This window comes from Pyxicephalus adspersus, chromosome 8, assembly GCF_032062135.1.
Source record: "Pyxicephalus adspersus chromosome 8, UCB_Pads_2.0, whole genome shotgun sequence".
Taxonomy (NCBI): Eukaryota; Metazoa; Chordata; class Amphibia; order Anura; family Pyxicephalidae; genus Pyxicephalus; species Pyxicephalus adspersus.
This window is the reverse complement of record NC_092865.1, coordinates 29,296,853-29,320,955: the sequence shown is the minus strand read 5'-3', so window position 1 is coordinate 29,320,955 and position 24,103 is coordinate 29,296,853. Positions and strand designations below refer to the sequence as shown.

General features: G+C 35.5%; 1 protein-coding gene across 4 annotated transcripts in view; it reads right to left on the bottom strand.

Moving 5' to 3' along the window:
* Positions 1–1,855: 1,855 nt before the first annotated feature.
* TGFBR3 (transforming growth factor beta receptor 3) overlaps positions 1,856–24,103 on the bottom strand; it is a 126,591-nt gene continuing 104,343 nt past the window's right edge. For 3 of the 4 annotated variants that reach the window (XM_072419891.1, XM_072419894.1, XM_072419892.1), the window contains 2 exons: positions 23,095–23,202; positions 1,856–9,981 (listed from right to left, as the gene is read on the bottom strand). In XM_072419891.1, the coding sequence (XP_072275992.1) occupies positions 9,863–9,981; positions 23,095–23,202 (227 nt within the window). In that variant the 3' untranslated portion in view covers positions 1,856–9,862. The remainder of the gene's footprint in view (positions 9,982–23,094; positions 23,203–24,103) is intronic. The other variant, XM_072419893.1, reaches the window with a different exon arrangement.

The window sequence follows — 24,103 nt, the reverse complement described above, 5'->3', positions numbered from 1 at the left end:
TGTCTTGATTCTGTAACAAAGGTTACCTTCCGTAGATTCATTCATTAGGGCTCTTTCAGACTCGTGAGGTGAAACCGAGATGGCATCAGCTCCTGGATACACAGCAGCAATGGTAAACTGCACCACCGGAAACTAGATTTTCTTGTGAAGCAAATCTTCAAAAAATAACCATGCAGCTATAAACATTGCACTGCAATCTGCCATGGCAGAATGCAAAAAATTGTTCTTTATCTCTACGCTTTATTTGAATAGGAGAGGTTGGGAGTGTGTTTGAGTCCACTGCAGATCACAGTGGCTCCCCGTGGGGCTGAAATGGCCCTAGGTTATGGGGACATATGAGCTGCCTTTAAATTATGTTTTATTGAATATGTAAACAGGCAGCGCACAAAAGACATTTAGAATATTGTGCAATGCAACTGCACATAATTTATTTTCCTTATGGAAGCAACATTAAGCCAAACTTCTTTGAAAAGACTTAACCTTAGAAATCCTTTGTACAATTATATTTCCAATAGTGGATAAAGCACTGACTTGGCAAGCCTTTAACTTTTCTGTATGAAAGCTTGTGGTTTACATCAGTGGATGATACCTTTATAGTCAACAACTATACAAAAAAACTGTGGTTAGATATGCTATTATATATTCTTTACATGAGATTTTTAAAGCTAGTCAACAGTCTGCCTATGTAACAAGATACATTTCCACCCAGGACGGAAAAAAACACTTGAATGCATTTAAAGGTAAAGAAGTAAGTTTCCTTATAATTGTGCATACCAGAAATGTACAATTTTGTTCCTTAAATATGCTGTACTTTGCAAACCATTGTACATGAAGGAGAACCTAAACCTAAAGAACTACTGTAGTTACAAAGTAAAGTAGATATCCTTTGTCCCCCTCCTTTCCCCATAGTTAGGGAATCTAAATGGAACTCCTTTTGGGGATGTGCATTTAGGTATACTTACTGTGTCTCTGGCTCCTGATCTTTGTATGTAAACAACAAACAGCATGGTAATGGATTGGGTGCCAGATTTGTTTGTTTACATGGGAGGACCCATCTAGGGACATAATAGACCACAGTAAGTATTTCCTAAGGCCTATTCCAAATAAAGAGTGCCGTTTACATTTCTTATAGGTGTGCGGCCAAGAATATCTATGCTTTAGTTTATATTTACAATAATTGATTAAAAAAGGCCTGTTATCTAGTTTTGGATATTTAGTCATTGAATGACTAGGGGGGCATTTATATTGTGTTTGTGCATGGTGGTGCTATTTACTTTTTATGAACAAAACTGCACTATTGAGCGCTGTGACGTGCTGTATTATAAGGAGGTCCAGAGCAATTTTATGTGGCGCTGACAGCCCATTAAAATGTATGGGGTTCCCTAAAGCCTCCTTGCACCTTTGCCATGAACTTTGATTCAGTACTTTATGCATTTAAAGTACATTATGTGGTACTTGAATGTGCAATGCCTTAAGGCAGCTTGTTCCAATAACAGATTAAGTTGCCTAGAAGGAGATTTAAAAATCAATTAAGACAAATATATGGGAATTGTCATTGCCAATTTAATTTTATAATGCAATTTTGGGGGTTATCGTGTGTATCCTTGCTATAGCATTGAGTCAGTGACTTCAAACAAGTTTGCAAAGAAGATTTGATATCTGATATGTACTATATATTTGTGTAATCCTTCAAAATCATAAATTCAATCCAAATAAATATCTGTTGGCTTACTTGGCCTTCTGTAAATGATCAGATCATTAGTAATAAAGGGGTGAATTATCTTCTCTTGCTCGACAATTAGTCTGTTTATAGCACCACTACCAACTAAAATAAAAAAGACACACAGTAATATTATTTTATATATATATATATCTATATCTTTATTATGCACAAAAGTAGAATTGACACAACAAAATGTTGTACAAAACATAAATTATTACATGTTGGAATAATGAGATTCATTGTCTGGTTATAATAGCTGAAAACAAATGCTTTTCATTATATTGTATTTTGTAGGCATGGGCAGTATTTTTAAATTTGTAAACATGGGAGTAACAGATCATGAACTGACAATTATTGGCTATAATCCCTCTGAAAAAAAGCGTGGTTATTTTAAAGGCAACTCTTTAACACTCTTCAAAATATGAGGTAGATTAAACATTGCAGAATAACAGATATAGAAATAGCTATCCAAACAGAAATACTTGTAGAAATAGATGATACAGGGCAAACCACGATTGACACTGCAAATGGATGATCTTAACATATCTTGTTACAAATGTGTAAATGTGACCAGTGGATGTTTTTATTCTATGCTAAACAGCATTTCCCTCTGTTTTTACTGCCATCTTGGTTAAAGAAAAAGTGCCACCAAATAGATAGTAGGTAGTACCTCTGTTATAATATTTTGCCAGAAGTCTGTCTTGGGGGCCAAGAGGTTCCAAATTAAACTGTTGCAATGGAAAACTATTGGAATTCTAGTTCCAAGAAGGTTCCAGTGTAGAACATTCTCTTTCCAGACTGTTTAGGAAGGATTATCATTCATACCACCATCTATATTACGTGTGCTTATGTTACAGTTTACAGAGGGGCAACCGTACCTCATCAGCTCCTACCCAGATGACTGATGAGTTTAAACAACAGACTTACTTTTATTTCATTTTGGTACAGATGTACATGGAAAGTGATTGACAAAGAGGAAGTTCTGAGCAGGATTACCAATGGTAAACTAGAATAGGTCATAGTAAGGGTTCTCAATAAAGCAAAAATAAGTCAATTATAAATGTTATTTATTTGGCTTAAAAACATATTTAAAGTGTTTATTTATTGGTGAATTTAACCAGCTATCACACATTTGTCTTATGTTCTAACCTGGTATTATTACCTATAGATCTGTATTGGTACTGCATTATATATGATCATGGACAGTTCATTAAATTTCATTAAAATTCAGTCTTTCAGACCAGAAATGTACTGGTCCCAGCTCAAATATATATCACATATCTGACATGACATTCAGATCTGTAGGCAAATATGTAACAATAAGGATTCTACACATAAAACCATGATGATCTATTTTGAAGCATTTGTGAAATTTAAATAATATTTAAATACTGAAAAACAGACACAATAGAAGTTTAACATTAGCCAGTTCTTAAAGGAATGCACTGCCAAGAAACAAGACCACGAAACCTAGTCCTAAAAAGACAAATTCTCCAATAACCCAAACATTTAAATAAAATAGTTAGGTAAAGTAAAGTGTAGGTTAGCCTAATACATATCATTCAGTTTGGTGAGTGGTGAAACATTAAAACATGCTGCACCTTAATCCCGATACAATACTGATATTCTTTTTTCCACATGGAAAGCGGTTTCCAGTTTGGACCTACATGTCCATACACCTCACCAAAATAAAAAAAACTAAACAATCTGACAATATAGAAGGTATGACCAAATTTGCTGCAGATAAAATGGTGACAGTTTTTTCCACTTGAAAAAAAAAATGAAGTTACATTTTAAAGGACTGCTAAACCCTCAGCACAATATTTCCAGAGTTAAATGTGTTGAGAGTACAAAGCACTGAAATCAAGCCGCCACGTACTTTTGTATCAAAATTGTTTGCAGTCAGTATTGTGCTAGCACCGGCCAGGCCCTGGACCTACACTACTAAGGCAACAACATTGTTTAGCTAGAACAAACTACAACCAGCAGATCATTAAATTTAGGAGCAGCAGAACACTAACAAATGTACTCTCCATTCCAGTTTCCAGTTTAACCGAGCAGAGCCTGATTGTAATCTACTGTTGATCCTCTTTCTTTAAGTCCTAAGCCTTGTAGACCTCTGTTAGATGTCAGATGATGGTTGCTGGAAGTCATCTTTTCTGATTGCTTCCAGTGACAGATAAATGAACAAGCGCTGTACACACAGCACCGCTCTGATCTATGGAGAGGGAAGGGGGAGCAGAAGCAAGTAGCACCTCGACGTGCTTTCCTCCATAGGGATGCACAGCTGTCTTTCCTCATCAGGCTAAATACCACCAAAATATCTAATACACACTCAAGTCTTAGGCTGTATGTAGGGATATATTCCTCACGTTTCAAAAGGCTTGCTGATGGCTATAAATTTGGAAACAGAAACTTAAACCAGCACACATAATCATTCTCAGAAAAGGGGAAATTCTGGATGACATGCTAAAAATAGGATCTTAATACACACTGCATCTTAATTGTTGCCATTGATTCCTAAACATGCATACCAACAGCAATTTTAATTTGGTAATATGGTAAGCACTATAAGTACTTCCCATTGCTAATCCCTAATAATTATTTTTAATTTAGGTGAGCACTGTCTATGTCTTCATTTAAGTTCAAGATGTTACTATTTTTTGTCAATCAATTTGTTGGCAATCAAATAACCTTGAAAGAACAGGTGCTATGGGAGCTTACATACATAATATATTGCGTATGATGAAAGCATGCTATCATTAATCTAGATCCATAATTTAGATCGACTGACAAAGTGACCAACCTAGAGCGCATAAGCAGGCAGGACTTCTATATATTATGTGGATACTTATTTAGGGTCAATGATTATTCTGGAGCTTCAGTGGCAGCTCCCATATCTCTGCCCTTACTTCTAACTTCAGTGTCAGGTCAAGTGAGCAACACTAGCAAACAAGCCAAAAGGAAAAAGCCCACAAACTCCCCTAAAAACAACACAAATTGCATTCACATTGTTTAGCAATCCTTTAAATAAAAAAATACATATATATATAAAGACCGGATCCCACTACTGTCCTGCCATAATCATTGGCCATTTTGTCTTATTTTCTATCAGATATTTGGGTTATTGGGAATATGAGTCTAAATCTGTGGATATCAGTCTGACTTATCTCCAGGCAAGCAAACAAACTGAAATATTATTTGGTTATGGTTCCATTTTGCTTTCACAAACACTTTACCAAAGAATTACACAGGTTATGCCAATAAATGGAAAGTGACCATTTCTTTATATTTTGTATAGAATATGTGTGGCCCTTTATCTGTAAATATAAATTTGTAGATAAACATATATATATATATTATAATTAAAGCAATTTATTGATAGTACAAACCATTCTCTCTCAAAAATATACAGTTTAAAGTGTTTTAGTCCAGCCCATACTTGAAGCGTTCAAATAATGAGATGGAGTGTGTTTAAGGAATTTACAATGGGTACAATGGGTGATGTTAAAATTCACAGTAACTGAAGTACAAACAAAAAAAAAATACAACAACTCCTTTAGAGTATATTTCTCATAAAACATTTTAAATATAATCTCTCTATATAATGTAGTAAAATATAGCTATACGAATAGTAGAGACTCTTGTCTTCTTTGAAGACATTTTAAAGTTTCTGTGTTTTGCTGTACAACGAATATATTTTTATGTTCAAATACATTCAGCTTTTAGGTTGGCAAAGCGTTGATTGTCTAACTCACAGGTAGCTTATATAAATCATTTTTTTCTGATATGACAGATTATAATGTTCTGCTGCCTCATGATTGGCAACTTATTTTTTCCTTATTTTTTTAAACAAAACTGTGCTCAAGCTGAGAATAGGAAACTTTACAGCAGTGGTTTTAATGATTATTTGTATTATTTAGCCAACATGTTAATCACATCTGCCTTTTCTATAACTGCACTCTCTCTAAACAATATGCACTTGGCCCCGTAATGCCATTATGATGGGGTACCTTTTCGAAGGACAAATCTTGCTTCCATCATGCTCTGGAGCTGTCACCACTGTGGGGGGCTGTGTAAAATCATTCAAAGCACATCAGTAGGTTCATAGAGTCAAGAGACCACAGACAATATTGCTGCAAATAAGACCTTCTTCCAAAAAGTTGACCCATAGTGCTGGCATTTTTTTCGGGCTGCAAACTTGTACAATCATTTTGTACATATTTATACGTTTTACAGTTTACAGTTATAAGTTGAAGGTTCTTTGAAGATATATTTGACAGCTGTTGCTTTTCAGCAGCAATTGCACATTACACTTTCTGTTAAACTACTAAAAGTAGTCAAAGGCAAATGACAGCTCTCTAATGATATAAAGCACTCTCATGCTGGCAAAGGCAGCAGGAATAAAGAAAATTCTGAAGTTTAATATTACCAAAGACACATGCCAAAGTCAGGCTACTCTATACATGATGTCATCTTATTATAGATAGAATTTAAGTGCACTTCTGAGATCCAGCACATGATTTACCCTAACGTGTCCAATCCTGATCACCTAGTACTTTATTTTTTTTAAAAGCTGACAACTTTAAATGAAAATAATATTGAAAGGTAGCTGACAAGTATGGAGCCTGTTTAAAACAAGTCAACCGATCACAGGCAAGTAGCATTTAGCACCAAACCATGACATCATTATCCTGAAGTGAAGCATGTTGATCTATTTGGTAATTAATTAATCTTGACAAAGAAGTGTAAAAGTAAATACTCTTAAAAAGAGAAGTGGAAATCCATCAAGCTTATCACTTGTTAAGGTTTTCCAACTTGTTTAATTTTTCTGTTCTCCACTGGTTTGTAGCTGTTTCGGGCTTGCTCATAGATGCTGGATTAGGAGACAGCCAGTTACTTCTATGGACCTTTAACACTTATATACCAGGCAGTTTTCAGTGTCATGCTGATTCCTAAAGTACATGGTGCTTATATGTGGACTGGCTGCCACCAGGGCCAGGCTAATTTAGCAATGGCCCCAGCTTGTAAAGCTCTATGATGCTGAAAGTAAGTTAATATGAACTTCAAAACAATGTTCAATTAGTACTGAATATTGGAATCAAAAATGGTTAATGCACAAGCATGCATGCCTATTCTATTAGTATTAAAAAATAAGTACTTTTGTACAATTCTTGCTTTATTTTCCTTGTATTCCTTATCAAGATATTGCTTCACACTTACATGTTAGACATGTTAAAATTTTATCTAAACCCGATTGTCATTTTCAGCTTTTCTCTGTTCTAGACAGTCCGCTTACAGCTGTTTGAGATCAAAAAACAGCCAATGGGATCCAGAACTCTCCAGCAGTGCCGTGTGGTCACTTACACGGTTGATGTTGCTTACAAGATAAACAGCATTTCTTTAAAATGACATCCTGATAGCTGACACAGCATGAAGCCAAATAACCTGCCAGAAACTCAAAATGCTCATAGTTACTCTTTCCACATATTAGTGTTGGTGACTTGGTGATCAGGATTGAGCAGATAATTCAAGGTAATTTTAATATGTGCCAGCTGTGTAATGATCACACCACGAGGATCAGAAGTACAAGGTATGGTAAAGCCATGTGCCTTTGGATTCCGTTGTAGTAAAAGTATTGCACAATTTCACAAGGCCCAACCTAACAGACGGTACTATTATTTCAATGCCTAGGTACTAATGATTTTCCATTCCTGCCACAAACATTCCTTAATTACCACTATGAACAATATAGGTCCAAATATATTATACAAAATATGTTCCTAAAACAGAATTACCAAATGTGATATAATGTATAAATTTTGCATAGGATCATTTTCCCTTTTTATGATAGATTACATTTTGTACATTTTTATTTACATTTTCGTTTTTTTATATATATATCGAGCTAAATGTTTTATTTATAATCCCAATTATACCTGAAGCCTATACATCACATTGCACTGATACCTGGCAAGTATTTACTAAAGAGCTTGTAAAAATGAATTCTCTTCTGTCTTTAAAGTGGAAGTCAAGGGAAATGTAGTCATCTAAAGCAATGCTTACAAATTGTCTTGGTTACCCTGCTATCAGCACACTGATATATGAAATACAAAATATCAGTGCTGGGAAAGGGCCACTGTTTGGCTTTTATTTGTTTGAGCCCTGCATTTCTTTCCAAGTTTAGGGAATGCAAAATGAGCTGAGCCAAATCAAATGCAGGTCAATTGCATCTGTATTGAATTTTGAGTGATGCCAGAAGCTTCTCAAGCTGGTGTTATAAGCACTGCATATGTCTACTGAATACTATCCACACTGACCCTATATGTTCCTATGTTCTATTGTGCTGCCACTGCATTGATTGTTGCACCTCCATGATATATGGTGTGCTGTTGTGTCAGAACTCTCCATGAACATCATTATCTCTCCATCTCTTCATTCATCCATAGAGGTTCACTGACAACCTAGTACCACCCACTCTAGTGTCCTAATGAAGGGTTTTGCAGGGCAACCCTACTCCCAGTGTCATTTGACACTTCTAAAAGACAAGTCACAAGTGTCATGCTATCTGATTTTTAGATTTTGATAATAAAGTACTTTATTCATTCTTTTTTTTCTATTGCACATACCATCAGTTTTGGCTACTGAACTGTTTTTCTTTTGCTGCCTTAACTTCCACTTTAAATGGGGAAAATATTATATGATAGAATAGTATACATTTGCAAGGCACAGTATGGCAGGTACCAAATGTTTTTCTAAGAATGTGGTTTTTTACTTTTTAAAATATATCTTCAATATTGAAATTATTTCCCCAACATTCCAGCATCAATAAAAATATATATACATACATTCAAACATTCTTCCTATTGGTTTGCTTAATACATAGGATCATCAAAAGTGTAGCTGTCACCAAAGCACAATAAAAAACAGCTGTTTTGTAGACTGAAACAATTTGTAAAAATACAGTAAAATCACTTCATGAATAATTATAAACATCAAAGTTGTGATGTAAATAATTCTTCAACTGTTGCAGCCAGCAAAACACCTACCGGCCGTGACAGATACACTTCTAGGCCCTTTATGAAAGCTGTGACTGGTTCAAATTGCACTGCAATTTACTACAATCACTTTATGGCAATACAATAACACATCAAACACATAAGTGCCCCAAACTTACATAAAAAGGTAAGAAAAAGAAAAAAACCTCACACTCTTCTTGATTACTGCAAGGACAGGCGAAGAAATGAACACTGCTTTCCACAGATATTAGGAGAGCATGGAGTTTTCCCAAATACAGAAAGCATCAAACAAAGCTGCATCTATACAAATCTACCTCTAGATTAGAATTAAGACATCTCTGAGATTGTAAATTACCACAGAGATCAGGGGAGAGTATGATTGGTCCTTTACACACAAGCTGGATTATTTACTATGGTGGATGAATGTACAAACCCCTAGGAGCCAATCATAATTCTTTGTTATTGACTTGACATCAATAAACCTAAATTTGATTGTTTGCTATGGGTTACTTTTCATCCCATTGTGTTGCGTTATTAAATGCGCTTGTGAATAGTCGAAGAGTCACTCTACTGAGTGAGAAGGCTGAAAGAATATATACAACATCACACCAAACACACTTTAGCTGCACGCAGCATTTCAGAACAAAACATTAACATTCAACAAACTGCTGCTTCATAGTGGCTAAATAGTTTATACTGTATTAAAGCGCTCATGGTTGTACAATCAATCTTAAATTATATATACAGTCTATGCATATATATAATTCTTTTCCTATATACAAAACCATTTCACTTTAATACAGAATAAAAAAGGATAAAAGCAGCATATATAAAACTGGCACACAATTCACATTAACAGCCAAGGAAACCCATATTGCAGGTCTGGACTCTGCATAATTAGTAGTATTACCACTTTTTTGGCATGGCGTTCTTTGGACTAACCCAAAGACTGCATTCATCCAGAAAAAAAAAAAGAGGCAGATATTACACTGATCCCTTTTCCTGTACAGAAAGAACCCCACAGATTCCTTCCATGCTTAAAGAATTAATGTCAACAAACAGTGACTTTGAACCTCTGCCCCTGTAGCTGATCTTTGCTCCTCTTGTGCCATGGTTCGGGTTAGGCAGTGCTGTTGCTGGAACAGGGGGTGCTTTGTGTACTGCCGATGCTATGAGCCGCGCTGCTGTTTTCCGAAGCTGGTGGGGTTGTGGGGACCTGCTGTCTTCCTGCTGTATCACCTGAAAAACCCACAAAAAAACAGTTTTCTGATTAGTTTTCGCCTGCTGCTTTTCGAGATGAATAAATCTAACATGATTGCAACAACAGCCCATTTAGTTTGAGCTGGAAGAAGCCAACTGCTGGGCATGTAACATTTCCATTAAGTATGTGCAAAGGAAAGTTAACAAGCCAGTACCTTATTCTCGTATGTGTAGTTGGCTGGGAGAAGATTTATCATGGATCTGCAATGTTTTCTCTCCCCACAGCTAAAACTCACACCTGGCCTTCTTTCTTTTCCTTCAAGAACATGCATGCTCATTAATGTCAAAGGACTAAGTGTCACAGAGAGGATGTCTTTTAACAACTCACATCATCATGATAAGAGTGAAAGAAATATCTAAAGGGAATAGAGCAGTAGTCAACTTTCTTGATTTAAAGAGCCTTGATTGTGGCCCCTGACATCACCAAAGGGCCACACATAGTATGTAGTGAAAGCAATACTACAGAGACTTGGTAAAGTTGATTGTCAGAGATTGTGAACATGTATGTAACTACAATATGTAACATATTGCAATTGTTAGAGGCCAGGGAAATGCCTAAAGAGTCATAGAATTATATACATTATATAATTATATACATTATATAAGACTGCTAAAGGTCAATGTTACACCAGTGTTCCCCCCAGTTCTACACCTGTCACTGCTGGCATACAATATATCTGTTTCTTCTAAGTATGGAACAGCATGTGATTTCCTCCTATGTCGTAGTACTTTGGCCAAGCAGCCAGTGGCTGGGCCTGAGAGCTGTCACATGAAAGACAGGATGCTGTCGCTGTACCTTCTAAGCACAAGATGAAAATAGGTAACTTGGTGGGGGGATTGCTGAAAAGGTGAGTTTTAGGTACTGGCCTACACACAGACACTGCCGTTGATTTATTAGAGAAGTTCAGTAGAGAAGTTCAGGTTGTTCTTATTGCAATGTCAATTATCACATTGCAAGAGAAAATTTATTGTAACTTTATGTAAATGTAACTTTCACAAAGTTATTGGTACACTGATCTTAAACCCTTATGCGTTTTTATGTTATACTTGTGTTGTATTTATTTGTTTTAGGTGTTTCAATTAACAATGATAGTAAAAAAAACAAAAAACTGCACCACTTGGTGTTTGTCACAGCATGCAAATGCCTGCCCCCGGGTGTCCGGGGGGTTGCCAGCAGGCACCCAGGAGTGGTAATGCTGCATTTTTTTACCACTACTCTGAAATTATCCTAACTTTACCCCTACTAATTCTGAAATTACATTTTGTAACATTGTTTCTTTGTAACTTTAACATACTGTCTGCTCTTTTGGGTCATGCAGTCAAACTAATTAAATTGTTTTATGGTTTTTAGTATTTCTTCACATACAATGAAAACATTGTAGACAATAATTGCTGACCTGATTATTACCCATACCTAGCAGAGACAGACATTTTAAATAATCCGTTTTTTACAATATAAAATAAAACTGTCATGAATAGACAACTAAATTGTCGGTGGTCAAAGCAAAGGAGAGGAGATCAATCCTGAAACCGCACTTTCTCTGGGAGTATTGAGTATTAGGTTGACACATGTGCTCTGCATTTAGTGCTGTATGTACTTCGGCTTTCCAAGGAAAGCTTATACAGTTGTAAATGTCTTAACCTAAACAGGAAAGTGTACCTGCGTGTATGTTCTCCCTTAATTCATTTAAAAGCACTTAATATTTTTTTCTGTAACATCAAGATCACTTTTTCTCCCCTTTGCCTATACTGACACGGCAATGACAAGAGGCCCCGTCTGCTGGGGTTTATGAGAGCCTCTCCAAGTGCTGGAAGACATTTGGATAACTAATAACAAACCAACTCCTTCTTCATTAGGCTTGTCAGTAGAGGAATGACCGCAAGAGCAGCGCTCAAAGATAAACTACATAGTAGGACACTATTACTAGCTAAATACAGGAACTTCAGCGAGTTTCATTCCCATTTCGAGGCCCCATAAACATCTGTGCCAAGAAAGCAGAATGTACAACTGGATGAGAGTCTTTGCAGAAAGGTCTTATTACAGCATTGCTGTCATCCATTGTACAAGCCAGGCTGTAGCACAAATAAAGACACAGTCAATGCTGTAATAAAACAAAAGGCACAATCTGTATTACATGGTGGTGCTATAAAAGACCAATACGGGTGGTGTTATTTTTGAGCAATTTTTTTCCCTAACTTTCAGGAGTTAAAGTTTGTTAAAGTACAGTTAAAATTTCCTTCTTTAGGTAAATATGAAGATGTCATACAAAAGTATATATAAACACACACAAACAAACACAAGCACAATGTGTGCAGGAAATCAGATAAATGGCACTAATGCATCCTGGCTCATGGATGGGGTTATATTATTGTGTACAAAGGGATTAAAAAGTTGAACCGGTATTCTATCACTAATGTGAGCAAAGGAAAGGTTAACAGAGGTGTGAAGGGGCCTCTATAAAGAAATACTGAAAGCTTCTAAAATTAAAATTGCTCGTCATTACTTAACAAATGTTTGGTTACCTGAGCTGTTGTTTTTTTTTTTTTTTTAACTTTGCGCAATCTCCAATGAAATAAAAATCCCTAATACTTACTGTAGCCTAAGACAATGTGATCTTAGCCCTGGTTGTGTTACTGGCCATGACAAGAAAGGGTAATTTTTTTTACTAAAATATTAATGTAATTTGGGTATGCTAACATGGTCCTAAAGAATCATATGTATGTATGTATGTATGTATGTATGTATGTATGTATGAATATCAGTGATTGGTCCATTTTTAAAAGTAGCAGCTCTCAATGAAAATATCGGTTTTACAATCACAACATAAGTTCAATGCTTCACTAGTTGCACTCAGTAGAAAACAACTTATTTTGCAACACACTGCCTTTCCCCAAAAGATGAGGAGGTCCCTTATAAGGTCTGTAAACAAGCTGGACGCGACACTATGTACTTTATTAATCATTCTTTGGCACACCCTGGATGTTCCTCTTTGTACAGGAAGTCTCTCAGTTTGCTTTTCTACCCTTTTGCCAAAATCAGTTTGTTGCCATGTCATTTCATTTTAATCAGCATTCATAAAACTCTCTGGGTAGTGTCAGACTTCTGGAAGCTGTCAATGAAATACCTTAAACTGGCATGTTGTACCAATATGTACTATAAAGATAAAACTGTATTAAAATTTAACAGATTCCTGAAATGTAACAAGGTTTGGCAAGTTTAATATCTTACTATGTATCAGAAAAACCTAACTTTACACAAAGCAGGTTTCATAGAGAAGAATGATGTCATGGATAGTAAGGAGTGATGCCAACAGACAATATGGAATTGCAGAATCGGTGGGCATCATGCAACATGTGAATCACATCAACATGTGAATCAAGAGCTTGTAGCAATCAGAATCCTCATTATACGCTACTGTACTGTGCAATCAAATGCTATCAGCAAAAACATAACTGCATAAGACTTCTAGTTTCTGGGTCATAAAAATATAAAAACAAATTGCAGGCAAAAAACACAGTATGGTATACGATGACTGCGTCTACTTGGGTTGTTTTAAAATGTGGTCATACACATGCTTCAACCCTACAGCCAATTCGGTTGGTCACATCTGAAATATTTTTAAAACTAGTGCTTAGATTGGTAATGAACATTATCTATTACCTCTGTTCAGCTAGAACCACATTTTCTTTGTTTTAAATGTTGAAAGTGTTTAACTTTCAGTAATCATGATTAACTCATAATAAATTGCACAAAAGGAAAATGCCATTGTAACCATAACACAAGTTTTGTCAGGAATGTAGAATAGGGTACGTTTAGCCCTCTCTAGATGAGTATTATGTTCTACATATAGGGAGGGGTGGGGGAATTACTACCTTGAAAAGAGGCTGACAAGGGTAATGTCTATGTTTCTTTTGTGCATGTTTTTAACTGACATATTTATTACATATTTTCATATAACGTAAAACCTAAATGATGTATTTCTTACAATTTCCACAAATATACTGTATGTGTTGTGAAATTGTGCTGTGCTTAATACCCAAAGAACTGCATGCTTTTCCACAATATCAAGAGTTATGGGAAAATACAAGTCTGCAAATGCAAGAATGATGGGTGCCGGCCTAATCATTTAGTGGAAAGGAATTAAGACGTATTTCTTCTACTGAAACTCCCTCCAAAGCATCTAATCACTCTTGTGTCTGCTTGAAAGCCCCTAATAGCGACAGCTCCCATGCAAGTGATCAATGACCTCATGACCACTAACTATGGGTCAAAGCCTTGGTCTTGAGCAACCCTTCAACTGCAAAACATCATTTTTCATACTAATATATGTAGAAGTTCCACACTAAAAGACTGCATATTTCTTTTTACCAGCAACTTTTCTGTTTTAAACATGTATTCATTTGATTTCTGCTGAACTGTAGTTATTAACTTACTCAATGCAGTGGACCAACAGTCGCTGACATTACCAACAGGCGAAACATAATATGCAGTGTATATAATGCTAAGAAAACTCTTGGACAGCTAACACACTACATAATAGGGTGGGGATAAGTAGTATAAATGAATACAGCCCCAATACAAATCAATATTCTCTCGTCTGCTCCCTGAGCTCCATACATATTACTGTTGTTGTATATGGTATATGTTCAATGTTGCTCTGTTCAAAATTCATTATAAAAAGAAAAAAGTAAACAACATACATAAATCAAAAGAGAAAAGTGAAAGGGCATCATAGAAAAAGATGAGTGTGGGTAAAAAAACAAAAAACACATGGGTAGCCATGGCTTGATTTCTCAGCAATCTAATTCTAATATCAGAATATTCTGCACTAACACTGCAGGCAGCACGAAGGATGAGCTGAGGATTGTTTTTGCGCAAACTAGCCAAATGTGGACTTCAACTTAATAAACATAACATTTTACCACTTGCTGTTTTTTAAGTATTCCCTGGCAAAGCTAAGCAAAGCATATTAGGTAATGTGTTTTGTTATCTTATAAACCTTAAGCTGCTTGGACACAGACCATATGTTGATCTTTCTTTTAGGGTAGATTATCCAATTCATTTGCACATCAGACACTATGAAATATTTCACATTCACAGTGAAGGTCACATTGAGTGTCTGAATAACAAAGATGAAATAAAGTATGGAAATGTACTGTGTTTTCCTACTTTTTGGGAATCTTGCTGACAATATCTCTTTTAATATTTACAGGGAGTCTATCAACAACACAACATATCGACCTTACTTGTAGCCTAACTATTTGACCACGCTTTAACCATTTAAAGATCCTGATGTAGACTATATTATTTTTTTAACCTAATGTCAAAACATTATGCTACGCCTTACAAAATATATAAAAATATCCAGATCAGATTGTTCCTCTAAATCAGTGTCTCCTATTGTCCCTACCAGTTTATTCAGAGTATAAATAAATTAGATTAGCCAGAAAAGTCATATAAAAACAATATCTTAACGGGCAAAGGAACCCAAGAACTGCATTTACATGGACAGATAGCTAATCACTGAGCTACTGTACTACCAGACCCAAAATATTTTAAGGATTCTAGGGCCCAATGAATGTCAAGGGAGCCAAGCCACAATCTTCATGCACAAGTAGGCAGTTGGATTGAAATAAGGTAGGCCATGGTAGTACAAAAATGCAAATGGGGGGCTTTCTGCACCTAATTTAGGAAATTTTTATTTAATGACAATATGAGGGATGGTGGGGACCAAACTGCTACTTTGCCTGGCTAAAAAAAATAGGTAAATAGTTTAAATGGTCTAAAAAAGGTTTGCTACCAGTTATTCTTCTTTTTATTCTTTTAGAAGTTTTATACTTCCATTTCTTTACCAGGTTTTTTTTATATAAACCAACAAACAAGATATAGGAAAATAATACAAATTTAATAAACAAAAAGTGGCAAAAGCAGCTGCTGTGTACTGTCTAAAAGTATTCTGGGGAACAGTATTTAAAATATCTACCCTATGCCTAATCATCTGAATTTAGGAAAAGTCTATTCCAAAGAATCCCATTCAGGGAGTAATGTCCTGGTGTACTCATAAACACATAAGTCTGTAGGCTGGCACAAAGTCACAGAATTACAGCATGCAATTATAACGTGCAACATTTGAACTCTCTCAGAATATAAAAGCAACTCTACACTGCATAATAAATTGTGTGCATTGCATCAATCAAGCAAGGATACCAGTAAATTTATTACACAATTCTCGGGGGTTCAAAATGAATGCATGCAAATGAAAATCTGATCACATGGAAAGCAATGAACAGCTAGAGCTTTCAAGTAATGTAAGAAATTACATAAATAAATTGGTCATTCAATATTTAAAACAGTTGCTTATATCATTGTTTTTCCTAAACTTAGGTCCGTTCACTAAAATTAATTTGACACATTTATCGGGAAAAAAAATCCTTGTTTATTTGCCTTCTTCTTCTTACACTTAAGTTTGTATTGTTGCTTGGGAGGGTGTGAGTTTAGAGCACGGGGGAGATGTCTGAGACAGTTTGGCAAGGTTCTTTCCCATCCAGACACAAATAGGAAAGATGAGTGTTCTGATTGAATACACAGTGCAAAATAGTACATTGTAAAGGGTGGCCAATTATCATAACTTTAAACCTAAATAAGATATCTTGACATAGAAACGAGTACAAAATATCTGAAATCCCTACTTTGGAAAAATATGTGCACCAAACATAGGGTGTATTACTTTTAAGGATATGACAACACAAAAAACAATAGGTATGCTTTCCTACAATTTGTAGCTTAAGGCATACTTACAGTTAATGTAAGCTTCCTTGGAATGCCCATTGCCTGGGTAAAAAAGCTAATCGATTTGTTTCATTGGTGTTAGTCTCACACCTGAAACATGCATACAGATAACTAAGTAACGAATTGTGTAACAATAAGATGTGCAACAATAAGATGTGCAACATACTCATACTGGGACAGTGATTAGGAAGGTATTGGAGGCAGAGGATCAGGACACCAACCAGGTGAGATGTATATTTTGAATAAGGGTCAGCAATGGCACCTTACATAAACCTAGGGCTTTATTGTTAAAACAGAGAATCTGACATAAAACACTTGGACCTGGAAGATTCCCATGTGGGAATGGTTGAGGGAATGTCAGATTTACTGTATTTTAAATAGAGCTCTTAGTTCTCTTTAAAAGAAATCATTATTTTAAATATGCGTAACAAAGCTAATGCTAAATTCATTCTAATGCCAATTTTACCGTATGAATATACTTACTTTATTTTTGCTCTCAACCATTCTGTTTAGCACTAAAAGTCAAAGCAAAGCCCAGTGTAAGCTACATGACTTTAGCATTGTACTTTACACAGCAGTATGGACTGTGTGATATCCATGGTTGGATCATCACTATCATAGAAGTTTCAGGTATTCCATGGACTCCTGGAAATAGAATACTAATGGAACTGGGGGGCTTTAAAGCAAACCTGTTGCATTTCCTTACAACATACAAAACACCTTTTTTCTTGAATGTGTTTCTTGGGACAATTTTTGTAAACAGCAAAGAAAGGTTAGATCCTCTCATTTTCATAATGCTGTCTATGACTTGTTGTCACTTGGACAGAAAATGACAGAACTTCTCCAAAGTATAAATCATATTAAGTATTCCAAGCCTTCAAAATACACATCACCTAGTCAGGACAGGGTTAAGGAATGAAAAAAATATTAAAAAATGTAGTGTTTTCCTTCCAGAAACAGATGGCCAGACATTATCAAAAACACACTCTAGGAACATCTGGTTATTACAAATGATCTTTATGGATTAGTATGGTATTTACATCTATGTCACTGGTTGGTACAGCAACGCATTGTTTGTTGGCGTACTTCATCCACACAGTAATAAAGGTAATTCTTCTGCAGTGCCCTCTGTTCCCCCCACTCAAGACACTTGATTAGGCACAAGAGCTTGCGACTTATCCATCCTAGATCTTTCTTGCACTGTGCAGAAACTTGAGACTGAAGTGCACTTCCGAGAGCGGCTGAAATCCTATTACTGCAAGTTTTAAATACGCCTCTCCCTGCACAGATGTGATTCTACTTTACTTGACATGATTTCCAGATTCTGTTTTTGCTTCATTTCTTTTCCCCCCTTCTTAAATGTCATGACAAAGACAGTGATAGATCTTATGAATTTACATTTTGCTACGATTTAGGCTACTGGTAGTGAACTTTGTGGAAAGAACTTACACAACAGACTGAAAAAGAAAGCAGACATTTAGACGAGACAGATCTAGACTATACAAATCAGATATGCCCTGTAAATGAAAGATATAATGACACCTGGGGGGCTGTGATAGTAGAATCCAAAATTAGGTTAGGTAACAAAAACTAAATGGCATTATCCCAAATGTTTGCCGACTAGAAAACTATCCCTTTAATCTATTCTAATATGTACAGTATAACTAGCTATAGATACATACACTTATATAAAGTATAACTAGGGTTCACATGTCAATCTGTACAATTCAGACTTCGCTGGCTAGGCAAATACTGTAAATTTTAAAACTGCAAATATTAAGGGTCTTTTGAAGGACTGGACAGAAATAGAGAATCAGCAGACTGATAAGCTCATCTCTTTTCCTAGCAACATGCTCTTTGCATTACAGCATTGATAATTAGCTCTTTGTACTGCTTCTCCTTCCCCCTGCCCAGAGCAGCATTTGATTTATTTTCTATATTTGCCTTAAGTTCATATTGAAGCTACACTAGAATACACATTACTAAAACTCTGGGTAAACTGTCAGAAATCCTGCTATGTACCCACCACGAGCAGGTCATTTCCTATAGTACCGCACATGTAAAACTTCCATCAAAAAGCTGGCAGTGTTACCAACTCCCTATGACCCAAAATAAAAGTTACATCATTTCACATTGGCTTCCAAGTTCTCGTTTCCTAAAGAATTTGTAAAAATGCAGTTTTGGCGTGTAGAATTTCCACCTTGCAGATTCCACTGACTTCACAAACCACAAATGTGCTGCTTTAGCTGTTGTGGTTTCTGTGGGTCTTAGAGGGGTTATAGGGAAACAATATAAGCAATTACCTGAGATATGATTCCTTTAAACATGCCAACTTGAGAAACATTTATGGCATAGGCAAAAATCTTAGAGCTCAATTTTAGCTAAAAATTATTTAAAAGGGTTAACTCATATGTCTGTTCCCATCTCTTCAAACTCGCCTACCCACCTTCCTTTAACTCCTTACTATCATTACTGATTCCTCAGTTTCATTACCTACTACACTAGATTGTAAGGTTTATCGGGCCATGTCCTCTTCTCCTCCTGTGCCATAGTTTGTCTTTTTATGTATGCAGGTCTGTCATCTGCAGCACTTCTTTTTCATACAGTACTGTGTAATATTTTGGTGTTTAATCAATATATATAATAACTTATTGCAATCTAAAAAGTAAAAGAAACTGAGAGATATTCTCCCTAAAGGAGTCACAGACAGCCATTAAAAATAGTTTTATATTTCAGCTTCTCTTTTTAAAACTTATGAAAAACAATTATTTTCGTTTTGCATATGGAAGGACTGTTGGGTAAATTTGCCTTGACTTGACTTCCTGCCCCATATACACAATATGAAGTTAAAAGAAATCTCCCAAACAGTTTTTCCCAGAACAGGTTTCCCTTTGTGAAGATTTCCCCCCATCTGTTGTTCTGGAAGAATCTCTAAAATTTTGGATTTTCCCCTACTTCAATTTTTGTTTTCACAATAGTGAATCATTCACAATAGTGAGCAAATAGGTGAATCGGAGACAGAAATAAAGCATTTCTGAGGCAAAGTGTGCAACTGCTCAGGGTCCCCATATTCGTTCATATTAAAGACTCTAAAAATCTGTAAGAACCTATTCACACTATAGCATTGTACCCACACTACAACACATCTTGCTGATAGGCTAAATTGAGTATAATACAGGACAACACACCTATGTAGGTTGTACTGTGGTGTGCTGTAACAATGAATCTTTAAATAATATATAGGCAAAAATTATGAAACCACATCCATTTCTTCCCATTTTTTTACCAGGCAAACTCTTTCCTTCCTATGTGTCCTTTCATTTAAAGTAACCAGCCACAAACTATGGTCCACTGGTTGCTGCAGACAGAACCCTGCAATAATAAGGACCTGCAGACTAAAGGTCTGTTAACCTGTTAGGTGATTTAAATCAGAAAGTTTGAAAAACACAAAAGAAGAGAATATTCTATACCCTATGAAGTGGGTAATGTCAGGGCAGTATTCCAGCCAAGATGATTTCGGTCTTTCCCAGGGCCCCAATCTAAAACTGGCTTTGCATAATTTAACCCACTAGTATATGCCAAATCTGAAAGTTTCCAGTTCGGCTGACATATAATAATAATATTACCAATTATTATGATAATATTTCAAAAAAGTAAATTGGCCCTTCATACACTAATGTTTCAGTTAAGGTGAGTGTATTTCACATCTTTGCTACGCGCGTATAAAATGAGAAAGAACTGCATAGTATATGAAGATTGCTCTACATTGACCAATAGCTAGAGGGCTCTATTGAGACACACAAGTTTCTGACACTAACACTGCTTATCTACTACAAACAAACCTAACATCAATCACTAAACCATGCTGCACAAATACTGATATGTTCACATTTTAGTAATCAGTCAAATCAAAGACAAGTATTACCATGTAAACAACAGATGATTAAATATCATCATCTATAAGCTCATGTACCATGAAACTATTTTGAGTTTTCAATCATTTAAGCTTTGATATAGTTAAATGAACTTCCCAAATAACTTCAAGGGTATAAGTTTATGTCGTAAACACATATTCTATTTATTATAACTTAGCTGATTTACTGGTTTACTTTATGAGTTATTATTTACTTTTAACAGTCATAATAATGTACCAGTAGTTCAATATTATGACTAATTTATTGAACCAAAAATGGATCTTTACGGTTGTGAATAAATACATCTATAATTATCTAAAATACATACATGACAGCTGTATAATCTACCTAAAGGTATGTAATTCTGTGGGGTTGGTGATGAGTTTTACACAGCATTGCCGCTCAGAACAGCTCACTTCCCTCTGCGTTCCTAGGCCAGTCAGATATAAAAGAGTTATGCACCCTTTTATATACAGTATATTAAAAAGTCTGATAACTACTATACAGAGCATTATTAATGAATTAAGTCAAGTTAAACTTAGGTATATGTTGTATATTAGTAGTAAATAAAATAAAATATTTTTATACATATTCTTCTTTTTCATGTCTGGCTAGTGTTTAGAGTTAAAAAAGCAGAATAAGACAAGGTAATAAAAATAAAGGCTTCTTGATCCTGTTATTACACTCGGCTTGAAAGGCCTTGAAAGGCTTGCCTCTAAGAGCACGTGTACATGGGTGTTTAAGGTGTATTTGAGATAAGCCTAGCGTGTGTTTGGTGTATGTTAGTTGTAGTTCGGGGACTTTCTTACTCTTTTATTAGAACACCCAGAACTTTAGACAGATAGGTTTTAGTTTTGCAGAGGCAAATGATTTTTGGTGTAGAATAGCTCAATTATTTTCTGAGGGATTGATTCCCTAAACCACAGGGGTGGAGAAAACTTTATATCTAGAAATATGGAATGTACAAGGAGTATGTTTTACATTAATTTTGCTTGAGCAGATTTTTTTTCAGCAACAGAATTAGCAGAGTGTAATTAGAACTTTATATATACAAAATTCAAGAATCAAAGGTAAAATTAAAAATTTAAAAAAATTAAGGGAAGATAAAGTAAACTTAAAGAAAGATACAAACTTTAATCATCTTCTACAAAAGCCCTAAATGATAACATTCTAGCCTTATCAATAAGTCAAGCCTTTTAAAAGTATAGTTCAGATCAGGTATATGCAGTGAAAACAACAACAATGCAACATAATTTTTAGCCACAGATTTCAAATTACTCTGGCCAATTTCTGATTATTATCTAATGATGTATTGGCTCATTTTTCCTGTGTATGACATACTGATAATTTTGGGTATTGGAGGGATCCAAACATTTTTCATTATCTGCAGTCAGAGAAGGGAGGTAAGGGACCTCCTGATCTACTCCTTCCTGGCAGTTTACCAGATTGTAAATGTATAAAACTAGATGCTATCAGTTACCTGCAGTCATACATATGGTCAAACTAAGTTTAAACAAATGGTATATAGTACTGTGCCCTTGTCAAAACTCTAGCCAAGCAAAGGATGGGAAATATAAATATAATCCATGATGTGCCAAGTTCGGGTCACACACCAGTAGGATCAAAATAATCAAATATAGGCAATGGGCTTGTTTATTGTTAATGATATTATGAAACTTAGATAATGTAAAACCTAAATTTCAGTGTGGCAGTTTTTTATTGTCTGGTCAGGATAATTCTTTAAATAAAGTCAAACCCTAATGATTAAATCCTCAATGTCACTCCCCTGCCAATCAATAGGAACATACAAATTAATCACATGTTACATGATAATCTGTTCACCTGTATAAACTGAACTACAAACACAAAAACATAATATAAATATATTTGTTATGGCCACAATGGACACAAATGGACATTACTGGATTGCATACAACATGCGCTAAGCGTAGAACTACTGGCGGGACTATTTGCAGAGAACTTTAGAGAGACAGATACAACCCCTGGTAACATGCATAGAGAGAGGAGCAGTGAAAGGTTTTTATTACCGGATACTCACAAATCAAGGAGAATAAACACAGTATAATACACTCAACCATGGCTCTTGTATTTAGATAATAGGTGTTTAGCCTAGACATCAGACTTATTATACCTAAACAATAAAAGTGGATGTTAAATAACTAACAGGACAGGACTTTCATACCATATGATATTATATGATTTGTTATATGATATAGTTCCTTATTGGATTGTGATCAGCTGTTTCCTGTAACCCATGATTTCTGTCTAGAAAGCCTGCTGTCATGTTGTTAAAGCTTTAGTGCATTCCAGTTACTTTACACATGGAATTATAAATGTAACATTTGCTATAAGCAAGTTAGGACATACCTGTGTGAGAATATATGTACCACAAGGCTCCTGTTAATAAGGCACCAATTATAAATGCTGCAAAGGCGATTCCGACGACTGTTGGGGTGTCCAGCCCATAGAAAACTGCTATATTAACAGAGAAAAAAAATGACATTATTTACAAAGTCTTGCACAGAAAAAGTCTTTAAAAACAATCCCAACGTCTAATTCTGGCTACAAATCTGAGAGGTCCACAATGAATTAGCTGTTCTATATATTCACATTTCCCAGCAAGGTCAATAAATCATAGACTCTATACCAGCATGTGTCTGTGGTTTTTTCTTTCTTTAGAAATCAACATACTCTGGGGTGAAAAAACTCTTCCCACATAGCTGAGAGAGATCAGGGCCTTTCGGAACATGTCTAAATTCAGCACCGTGAAAAATGGATTCTTGCAGAAGCACTTAACTGCAATGGCCTTTAAATGCTGCACTGACAGTATTACAAAGATTTAAGGAAATATCACTTATTCTTACATGTGTACTGCCATTCCAGCCAATTTTATTCTGTAACCTATGAAACCTACTTGGCCTTTTTCCCATTTGTAGGTGGAGAACGGAACCGCTTGGAAATAAGTGATGTCAGGCAAAGGACACAAATTCACAGAAATAGAATCCATTGTTCTCAAAAATTGGCATAGCTGTGTATGTTTGAAATTAAATCCAGACAAAAAATACACTTCCTTTAGTTGAATAAGTCACACAGACACCCTTTGCCGCTATCCAAGTGTGTTTCTATTTTATTTCAAAACCTTTAGGGTATTCATTCTATTTATTTAAATGGCATATCCGCAATGGTCTAATAATACGGAGTCAATGCAGCTACACAGTCATCAGAAGCCTGCTTTGTTTTAAACACAATGGAACTAGTAGAAAATCTAAAGGAAAGGAAAAGTTGTGGTGATAATCTTAGCAACCAATTAGATTCTAAAAACTATTTTTCTAGTACTGGATACAAAATAAATGACTGGTTGCTAAGGGCAAATACA